An 11,317-nucleotide genomic window follows, 5' to 3' on the forward strand; every position below is an offset into this window, starting at 1 on the left:
GGAATGCCTTGAGAGTATTTCTTTATATTTGGCACTTGGATTCCAAAATGAGGTAATTAGATTTGGGTGGTCAAAGGTCAAGGTCGGTGACCTCATGTCTGTTCCTGTGAATCTGACTGGCTGGTGGAGGCACAGAAATGTGAAGCAGTAATTCTAGTTTTAATCATTCATCATGTACACGTGTACTTCTGTTACTAATAGATTTTCATCTCAGTAAAGACAGAAAGAAAAGGACTGTGTGTTTGTGGGCGTGGCCTTGTTTTTCGCCACTTGTGGGGTCTGAAGCACAGGAGCACACCATCTTCATGGGGACCAGAGACCGGTAAAATAAATCATCGAATTTTACAAAAACAATGGGGTGTAGGGTTAAAGGTTCAGCTTTGTTTACGATTAGGGACATGACCCAGTAAGTAACAAAAACAAGGATGTGTACATGTGTGTGTGTTACCTGATAGGAGTTTGGCCAGAATGTAGAAATGGCCAGCTCAGCCTTCACCCAGCCTTCAGTGACAGTATCAGAGGTGTTCCATACTGGGTTCCCTTGGGTGCCTCCGTTCACCTGCAGCGAGACAGCGAAAAGACACATGCATGAATAAAAAAGAGATTCAGAAGCAGAACAGAATGACGGGGCACCTTTCAGAAAGTAAAACTGTAGCTGTCTGTAGAGATTCTCAGTCACCTGAACATGGTATATCTAAAATGGTATTCTTTGGAGTCTTCAACACCTTGAGGGCTGTTGGCCCACCTGGCCGTCCTCTGGGTTGTTACAGTCACATGAATCCAGGTGTGGATGGGTGCTAAACTGTATGGGGAAGGGTGTCAGGGCTGCACTGTAAGCGCATGTTAAGGGGTGTCATACGCCATCTCCTCTGTTTAGCGATGGCTGTTCAGTCTGACATAGACCACCTCTTTTACTCCCCTTTTGAGCCGTTGAGTCATGTCCTGAGGTGTTAGCTCTGCAGTGTTGAGCCATGTGCGTGTGGAGCGACTGTTTTGTTCCTCCAGTGTACAAGCCCTGGCATGACTCATGGCATTATTTCTGGTGTTTCGGCCTTAGGGTAGGCCAGCTTCTGCCTCAGAGCGTTACTCGGTTTGAAATGCTCAGGAGCGTTTGTCGAAGAGTCTCCTCATCACTCCACCCTTCACCTACAGTTTGCAGCTCACCTGTCCATCTTTACCTTCATACCATAAAATGAAATATTCACGCCCTGGCTCAGCTCAACAACACTGAGAATCTATCCAGCAGCTTGCCAGAGTAGGACTAACTCTAAAAAGGGAATACATAAGGCCTGTTTACCTGCCTGTCAGGCTGCCTCTCTCTCTCACCCACATCTGTATAAACACTCAATGTCCCTCATTAACAGAGAACAGAGGTCTGTTTGTTTGTTCCCTTGTTTACCTGCTCATTCTAACAGTCCCCTCATCTCTCTCTCACACACACACACACACACACACATGCTCCCAGAAGACGCACCTTGATATAGACGTTGAGTGTGCCAGGGCTGGCGCCATCTCGGCTGGACAAAGAGTAGAGGAAGTCGATGCAGTGGGTGTCATTCTCCTTCAGGGTGGGCATGTACAGGTGGGCCTTCTGTCCCGATGCCCGGCCCGACGCGTTCACCACCATGAATGAACCTATGGAAAGCACAAGGAGGAGGCCAGAGACCGTTCAAATATAGAAGAAGCTTCAAGTCGTGACTCCAAGACATCCCCCAGCTTCAGATACATTCTAAAACAGATTCAGATGCTGACCACACAAAACAAATTCCATGTCATGTGGAAAGAATAATTTGTATGAGTATTAGAGTCTAACAGGTGATGTCATCATGATCATCATCTTTTTTTATACTATAGGCAGTATTCTTCAATCCCACCTTCTTCTCTTGGACAGCGTTGATCATCAGGTTGTCAAGCTAAATAAGCTTGTTTCTCTGCTACTTCTGTTCTGACACAGATCTAAAGGTCAAACCAGTTTCCACACCATCATTTTTCTACACTACAGACCAGTGTCTTCCAGACTGACATTTATTTTAATTTTACCACTGTGGCAGAAAATACTTTGCTACACTATTTCTCAAATACTGGTGTGCTGCACCATTTCTGCACCAGAGTGCATCAGCCAGCACTTATTGCAGCAAAAAAGCAAAAACATCTCAAGCTCGATAATTCACACGAGCTGTATATGAGCGTCTTAATGTATCCTCACCCTGAGGCATTTTTGCTGTTGACTTGTGGGTGGCTTAAGTGTGTTTCAGTCCCTGCTTTGTAGCACGGGATGGAGCTTTTATGGGTCAGCCCGCTCCATTTGGCTGACTGCCATCAGCTGGACTGAGAGTTTGAAGTGACTGGGAGACAGTTTGGCAAGAGAGATACTGAATCAAGCAGGTGCAACTTCGAACACTGTCTGTGTGTGAATGTTCACTTTACTGCATGGGTGTGAAAATGTATCAAATTAATGTAGAATGAAAAAAAAGGTGTGCAGTGGACAGCATCTAAATAAAATAACAGGATGGATGCATATACTGAAATCTGATGATCTGCTCTTAGACTCGGTACTCAGCAGTAATCCTGTGCATCAATTCAGTACATAAAACATTGTGCTCCCATACATTAGCTATTAATAATTTTGTATAATGTTGTTTCCCCAAAGTGCATGTTTAGATATAGAATTTAGGAACAAACCTCTACATTTATTGTACGGCGCAGCGTGGCATTTTGATTTTAAAGGGCAGTGCAGTGAGTTATGATGTGGAAAGGACGTACAGAACAAACAGACCTGTAGCTGTCAGGACATTGTATTGACTTACTCTAATGTCCTGGAGGGTTACCATGACCTCTGCCTAACCCTAATTTCAGTGTTTTTACCTTATGGAGAGTTGGGCTTGACACAGACACACACACATAAGGCAAACGGCTTCTTCTCTGTTAGTCTGTGGAATAGTCTGTTTTGTGTTTATGTGTGATAGTTTGTGTCATGTTGTTGGGACACAGAAAGAAAGTGGACGTCTGAATCTCTGCTATATATGTGTGTATACAGACACATAGTATATTTTATATATACACACAGATGTAGCTAAAAGATTTCATCCACTACTTCTCCTCGGCTAAATGGAACCACAGCTGCACCATGTGTATGTGGGTGTGTGTTTGTATTGATATTGTTGAAGTTCTATTACTGTGGGGTTGCCAGCCACAGGAGGAGTGTGTATCTTACTACCAAAGTACAATGACGGGTGCATGCTGGCTGGGTGAATTTATGTATCTGTGTACAGGTATGCACTCAAGTCATCTAGCCTGGGTCTCTGACCGGGTCTTTCCACAGCGACCGGACCTGATTACATTTTTTATTCACACCTACAAGCGTGCGCATACACATACACACAGCACTCTGCCCCCACTTCTCTAAATTCACAAAGCTTTATCCATCCGTCCTTTGCTGCTCTGTGGATCTTTGTGCAGAGATTTGCTTCAATTCAAATAATCTTTTAAAATAAAGTTGACTTGAGACACAGAGAATAGATGTATTATGCTCCTTACACAGAGATACCTCTCCACAGGGAGAGCAGAGGTGGTACAACGCACACACAAACTAAAAAACACACGCACACATACATTCACGCACGGGCACTGTCATCATAGAAAACAGGAAACCTGCAAATCAAAAACACCACACACTGCTTATCCTATCCATTATATTTGGATCAAAAGGGCCTATATCGAATGCCCATTTTTATACAACAAAATGTCAGTCACACACAGTCAGTCACGCTTTCATTCAGTCATACATAGTCCCAAACACAATAACCAACACAGACACAAATGCACACAACACTCATTTCACACGTCGTTTCCCAGCTGTGAGGTCAGAGAGGAGCAATCTGTTAACGTGAGAAAAACTGATGAATCTGTCTCCCATGTCAACACACACCACACACATCAAAATAACTGGGTCAACTCCAGCACATACCGCCACACGAGACCAGCTGTTTTCACAAACACTGCTGAGAACGTGCGATTTTACTCCTATTTTCCAAAAGCTTCCACGTTGCATCCAAAGGCAATAACTCACAAGTTATCACAAATTGAAGAGCAGACTCTAAAGGTCACATTGCTTTACAGTAAATATTAGCATGTCTTAAAATGAATAAGTAAATATTTATGGATAATGGAGTGTAGCACTGAAACACAGAGCTAGTAGAACAATTCAAACATATTTTGTTTGATACATCCATGTATGATGCTGATTTACATCTAAAAAGTCACTGTAAACAATCTAAATTATTTATGATGGCCTGATATTAGGAATGTAATGATTCCAAAAACTCAGAGTGAAACTGCCATGATAAAAGGTCCACAACATGAGATTTATGACAATATTAACAAATTAAGAAAAAAGACAAAGTGTTATTTGTATGATTTTCCTTTTAATTTAAAGTGCACCTTTTGTATGTTGCAAACAAAACAAGTCACACTCTTTTCTCTGTGTGGTGGTCGAGCTGACCAATGGTCAGGTTCTCAGTAAGCTACTAGACCAGTTGACGTGGGGATCCCCTCCGACCACGGGCGGCAGTACTGAGCAAATTTCTGCTTGGTGCACCAGAATGAGAAGAAGAAGCTGCCAAGCTACACTGGGACAACTCACATAAAGCTGAGATTGGTGCTTCACTGGAGGTGTTCTACTTCTAGAGAAGAGAAAGGCCTAAGGGTGGTTACTAAGTGGCTGGCTTTGCATGGACGGGTTGTTTGGCCGTCTCTGTTAAAATGCTGTGTCCTGACTGTTTCTGTGAGATTTATCCATGAGTATCCTAGTCATAAACAGGCTTAGTATTGCCTTTGTCCGGCAGTATTTGCAAACTGTTTGCCAGTTTCCATTCCACCCGTGTCATTTCTTCAAACAGCTAAACTGAAATGCTGCCACACTACAGCTCTAAAAGTCGACTGAGCACCTGCTACGTCAGTTTCAAATGATGCAACCTGAACACGGTTATAGCGAAATAACCGTTTGTAATTTCCTAGCAGATACAGTCGCAGTCTCACAACAAAATCAAAACATTTTTCTATTGCAATATCACAGAATTACAAATATCATTACGTCCCTATCAAATACATTGATGTTTAACTTACAAGGTAAATTTGCAGTGTTCACATGCATAACAAAGGAAAAACAAACCTTTACTGTGCAACAAACTGCACTTTGTGTGTGTTTCTGTGTTAATCTGTCACTGTATGTGTTTCTATTTGGTGGGGGGGAGCTGGAAACTGGCTAAGAAGCATGTGGGATGCTGGTTATAAATGATATCACACACACATATAGACAAAGATGTCAAATACACACACAACCATCACCCCACCTTTGTATTTAAGACCGTTTGGGGCATGTGCTATCTGTCATTTGTTTTTCATTAGTAGCAGCAGGCCGCTTTGTATGTTCCTAAAACTGTCAAACAGTGTATTTCTCTTTTTCTCTCTTCTTTGTTTCCCTAATCTGCTTTTCAAATAATGGAAAGAAGTTAGGAGGGAGGGAGGAGGAGGAGAGCGACTGAGGCAGAATGACAAATCCACAATAGGAAAATAATGCAAGAAGATGAAAATTAGAGTATATTAGATTGATATAGTGTACAGCAAATATTCTATTACTCTATTATATTTTGAATGTTCATGAATCATTTTAAACTCAGTTTTGAAAGAATGCGAGAGGAAGCAGAAGAGAATGGAAACAAAAGGAAGTAAGACAAGAAGGAAAGATGGCAGCAAGGAAGGAAAGGAAGCAAGGATTGAGAGAGTGGCAAGATGGGAGGAAGCAGCATCAGCTGCTGGATGAAAAAATATACTGTTGTTGGCTAAAATGATGATGATCATCATCAGGAAATGCATGGTGACAGGAATCACTGGAGTCAGACACAATATTCACACTGGTCCTCAGCCCATTTCACACCCAATTCACCCGAGGTCTCACACACACACACACACACACACACACGTACGTCTTGGAGCCCATATGTTCTGTGTCCTGAAAGGGTAATGGCCCTGCATCAGCATCACACCCGCATATATTACCTGCCGCTTTCCCACTGGATTGAATCGTTTGTCTCTTCTCTCACACAACCTGCGGCAGCGTCTCCTGAAACTGTGCCCCTACGTTGGCAGGGGGGGTTGCAAGAACTCCACCAACATTAGCAACAAGCTTTTGTTGTCATGAAACCGTCATAAACATGTTATTTTTTTTAAATCATCAAGGTTTCATTCCATTTACATAACCTATTTGGTTAGGAATAAAATCTACTTGAAAAACACACACAGGACTTGAACCCTTTTCGCCTCGTAGAAAGTTTGGTGTTTGATCTACCAACCATCCACCCCAGTCTCCTCCTTAGAGGGACGTTCTGGCCCTAAATACTACGGTCCATAGAGGCCACCAACAGATAGGCCACTATCCATGTGCGGCGCCGGTTTTTCCCTATTTCCTACCTGTGCAATTACCATTTTCATGACATGCGCACCACGTTGTCTTTTTACTAAGCAGCAGTCTGTGGACTTCATGCTGGCAGGTGTGTCCGGATGAAACTGGGCTGTGTCCAGGTAAATTTTGGGCGCGTTGGTAATATGAGGGTGCACAAAGTGACTGCACCACTGACCAGGGAAGAACAGGGAAAACCAGGTCTGTGGTCAAAAGCCAAATCATTGTTGCTATGTAATGGTTGCTTTGACCGTGCTGTGATGCGTGCCTGTCTAGGTGCATGCACAATGCTCATGCACTGCGATTGTTACACCAGTTTTAAATTTGACACGTTGCATGAATGTGAACCAGCTGGTGGTCAGATCCCTTAGCAGTTCACGTGCTGTTGTCCTTGTGTTTTACACCTCCATTCCACATATCAGATTGGCCTATCTGTCCATGTGTGTGTGGAATAACGCCCACGTGTAGTATTTTATTTATTTCACCGTTATATTTGAGCTGTTTTGCATGTGTGCTATGGATTAACTCTTATCACGAGTTCTCTCTTATCACCACACTGTGCCCCCCCACTCCCCCTGGGTCTCTTAGCCTTTCAGTAATCTGATTAGTGACAAATCAATAATTGAAGTACCATTATCAGGGCAATGGGCCAAACCATAAATGCAAACAACTCATTCATTTGCCTCAATGTGAGTACGTGCTCTCACCCTCTTTTCTTCTATTTTATCCTCAACACCTCCCGTCCCCCTCTCTTTCCCATCCATCCTTGTCTGTCCCTCTTTAAAAATCCATTTATAATCCATCATTCTTCCTCCACACTGCCCTCTCCCCTTCCCTTTTTAACTTTCTCTCCCTCTCTTGATCATCAGTGGCTTGTAAACACAGACACCTCACCATTAGAGTGAAATTTACTTCCAATATGAGCCGAAAGAAAAAGCTTTTAAAGCATCGAAATCTAATTCATTTACCCCTATTACAGCAAATGGAGCAGGTGGTGTGTCTCAATGTGGTGTGCATGTGTGCATTTATGAGTGTGTGCGCCTTGGGAATTTTGTCACTCTTCACAAACCTTGTAAATGGCTTCTGTAATGCTTTTACATTGGTTTACATTGTGGATGGCTGGCTCTCTTCATCTGTACGAAACACAAAAGCCAAATGTTGACGCGTCACCAATAACCGGTGGCAAAAGGGAATTTAGGAGGCAGACACAAAGGACTCAAAAAGGCAAATGTTGGCAACTTTGTCTGAAAAAGAGGAGCTCAGTGGGTTGAACGAAGCACCAACACTGAGAGGGCGACGTTCGATCACCACCAGCACAGCCAATCTTAAGATGTCGTTCCTTTAAGGGTTTACATAAAAGCATCTGTATAATAGCACAGGTAGGATTATGTACATATCTACCATGTGCATGAAAAGGTTTTCATGTTAATATCTCTGTCAAAAGACAAAATGTTCTCAGCACCTTGAAGAAGAAAACAACCTACATATCTAAACTCTATATAAGCTCCACAACAAACTTTTTACAGAACAATGGTGTTTTGAGTTTCAGACATGAAAGGAATTTGTGCAACAAAGCAGAAAGAAGCACAGACTAAATCGCTCTTTAATAGATCAATTACATCTGCAGATTTTCTGTGGAAACGCGACGCTGATGCAGGATGTTCACACAGTGTTCGAATGGCTCCCTGGGGTGTCTGCTCAAAGCGGGCTGGTTTTTGGCTGTGTAGCTCTTAAATCTCTCTTTCATTCTCCTTATCTGGTGTTTTGTGTCTGTCGTCCTTTGGATTAAGGCGTCCTCTGAGCCAGGGTCTCTTACGTTTCTTTGAGGATCTAATAGCTTGGTTTACATTTGTAATTTCAACTGGGTTTTTTGAAATCCAGTCACAGAGATGTGATAGATGGCATGTTGAGATAGTGTGTCCACATGTGGTCTGGAAACATCTATCAAGCAGCTCCTGTGGCTGCTGTTTACCTCCTTACTGTTCTTTCAACTTCTCTTATAACCAACTGCCTTCATCTTTAAAAGGCATATTATTCCAGTGTTACTGACTAGGCCATTATTACCTGGACTTACACAATGGAAGTGAATTTTCATGGGCTGTAACATGAGTATTGATTAACCGAAGTGCAAAACTGCATATCATGCTCACTGCAGCCCAGTCTGCACTACGCTCACATAATGCAGGATCACATGCAGGAGAAAATAAGAAACATTGTTCTTCAATGTGACTTGGTTTTATCAGGGATAAGCAGCAAATTAATTCAAAAGGCTTAGTTTGTTCTTTATGAATCCTTTGTTTTTCTATAACTTATGTGAAATGTTTAGAGTAGCTGATGATACATTACATGTATTATGTCTACTTCTGTGTAAAAAAATGTTTTTATGTAGTCATAAAGTACATATAATGGTTTTGTATTGCCCCATAAGTGCAAGTGATGCTTCAGTTTTTGTCTCACTGCTGTCAAAGTCATTTCAAGCCAAATACAGTACCACATGTGGCGTCTCAGTGGACATTACAGGCTCACAGCATCAAAGGTGTCCGACCAACCTCCAGAAGTTTCCAGGTGTTCCCATGAACACGTGTGTATGTAGAGTGTGGAGCTATAAAATGAAGCAGGACTCCATATTAGCCACCAGCAACAAACTGGTCATAAGCTCCCTGATGTGATTGTAAAGTAGGACGTTGCTAAAAACAAGCACCTGAGCTTAACTGAACCCTGTTCCCCCATTTCTAAATGTTAATTAGGCTCACGGGGGGTGTACTGATGCAGAGGATGAGATGTTGTAACCACAGAGGTTTAAAATGAAAGAATTAAAGGACCCTAAAGTGAAACTATCTACCTATCAGACTTCATGACCTACTGTAGGCATCTCAGCACTTCTACACAGTCACATCAGCATATTGAGGCAGACAGATCTGGGCATGTATTCACAAACATCCTGAGACAGACTCTCAGAGAAATTTTAACTTCCCTGAATGAGGAGTTTTATCTCAATGAGGAGGTGTGGTTGACCCAGTTGTTAGGCGTGTTGATCATGTGGGGGCGGCGCCAGCTGCTGAGAAGTGGCACATAAGTCAGGGTGTCATCGTGGTGTTACAAGCCTGCAGCTTGGAGCCCTTGTTCCTAGGCATTATTTTAACCCCGCATAAGAAAACCAAGTGAAAGACTTGAAATTACAAATAAAAAGTAACTGCTGCTGAATGTAAGGACATTCTTATGGCGCAACATTTCAGCCAATCACGTCTTGACTTGGCTCTGTTGAAGGCAGAGCTCAGCCTGAGGCAGCATGATTACTCTGCTGAGAGTTGTTATATTTATATGCTGAAGTATATTTACAGTGCTGGCAATTTTAGTACTTATTCACTTAATCTATTTGATATTCCACCCATCCATCCATTATCTTCCGCTTATCTGGGGTCAGGTCACGGTGGCAGCAGGTTCAGTGACGTAGTCCAGGCGTCTCTCTCCCCACCGACGTGTTCCAGCTCCTCTGGCAGGATTTCGAGGTGTTCCCAGGCCAGATGAGATATATAATCTCTCCAGTGTGTTCTCTGTCTTCCCCGGGGTCTCCTACCACATGGATGTGCCTGGAAGACCTCCAAAGGGAGGTGCTCTGGAGGCATCCTGAAAAGATGCCAGAACCACCTCTACTTTTAGTCCTTTCCGGAAGTCCGAGCTATGCATCCTATCTCTCAGGCTAAGTCCTGCCACCCTACAAAGGAAACGCATTTCAGCCACTTGTATTCACAATCTTATTCTTTTGGTCACTACCCACAGCTTGTGACCATAGGAAAGGGTTGGAGAGTAGACTAACTGGTAAAGTGAAGCAAAGGCAAAGCTCTATTTGATATTAACAGAGAAAAATGGGTCAGGAATGTCTTCATTTTTTGATGGTACGATGATGTGTAGGCTGTGTCCATGAGTCCGGAAGATGTTAACATATGGCAGGTTGCGGCAGACACGTCATCAGTGCTGAACTCTTTTGCACTTTTAGTTACAGAATATCTTAATGCTGTGATAACTTTCATTTCTTATGGCATTATTGCATTGGGTGGGAGATGAGATGAGAGATCTAATCTTACCCCACTGTTGTCCAGTGTTTTGTCTTTTCATCATGTTATCCTCTGCTTAAGAATCTCCTAAGCCTCTTAAAAGCCCTCCCCCCTACTCCTAACAGTTTTCCACCTTAAGAGCTCTTTTACAGCTTAAGATGCTTCATGACTTGCTTATATCTTTACTAGGATCTACTCTTAACACTTATGGGAAAGTCTTGGGGAACACCCGCAATTTTAATATTTTTCTTAGAATTTCATCACTAGGAGCAACTCTCTGTGCTAATAATGTTTATGAATATGGGCCCTGACCTTTATCTGTGGTTCAGGTAAAGCGTCTTTAAGGTTAAGTGTTTAACTGTTAGCGTAGATCATATTTTAATCATGATTTTTTGTGTGGTTGTTTTATTATGTTCTCTGTTTTGTGCAACAAACAGTCATTCCTTGTGTGTTACATACTGAATAAAGTAATCGTGTCATATCTATCAGATTCTGTTAATTAACACACTGGTGAGTTAATAATAAACAAGACTTTGCTTCTCATTTAAGAACATGTCAATCATACAGATAGGGCACAGCAAAATGCAGGCTGATACGACTAAATGACAACATGCTGTACGTCTTTATTTCCTTCCAAAATCACCAGTATGATCTGATCTGACACTCCTATCAGTGTTACATCCGTTGTTGGTGTTTCTGTAATGCCACTGAAAAGATTCACTAAAAACATTTCACATGACACTAGCTTTGACAGAGAACGCTAATGAGTCATAATGGAAGGCAGTAACAAAAATATATATTACTA

The 11,317-nt window shown here is 42.3% G+C and overlaps 1 protein-coding gene across 16 annotated transcripts in view; it reads right to left on the reverse strand.

Annotated features, from left to right (window-relative positions):
- The window catches only part of ptprt (protein tyrosine phosphatase receptor type T), a 366,858-nt gene that overhangs the window by 241,410 nt on the left and 114,131 nt on the right, over positions 1-11,317 (reverse strand). For all 16 annotated transcript variants that reach the window (XM_020619049.1, XM_020619048.1, XM_020619050.1 and 13 more), the window contains 2 exons: positions 1,475-1,635; positions 449-559 (listed from right to left, as the gene is read on the reverse strand). In XM_020619049.1, the coding sequence (XP_020474705.1) occupies positions 449-559; positions 1,475-1,635 (272 nt within the window). The remainder of the gene's footprint in view (positions 1-448; positions 560-1,474; positions 1,636-11,317) is intronic.

This window comes from Monopterus albus, unplaced genomic scaffold, assembly GCF_001952655.1.
Source record: "Monopterus albus unplaced genomic scaffold, M_albus_1.0 scaffold213.1, whole genome shotgun sequence".
Taxonomy (NCBI): domain Eukaryota; kingdom Metazoa; phylum Chordata; class Actinopteri; order Synbranchiformes; family Synbranchidae; genus Monopterus; species Monopterus albus.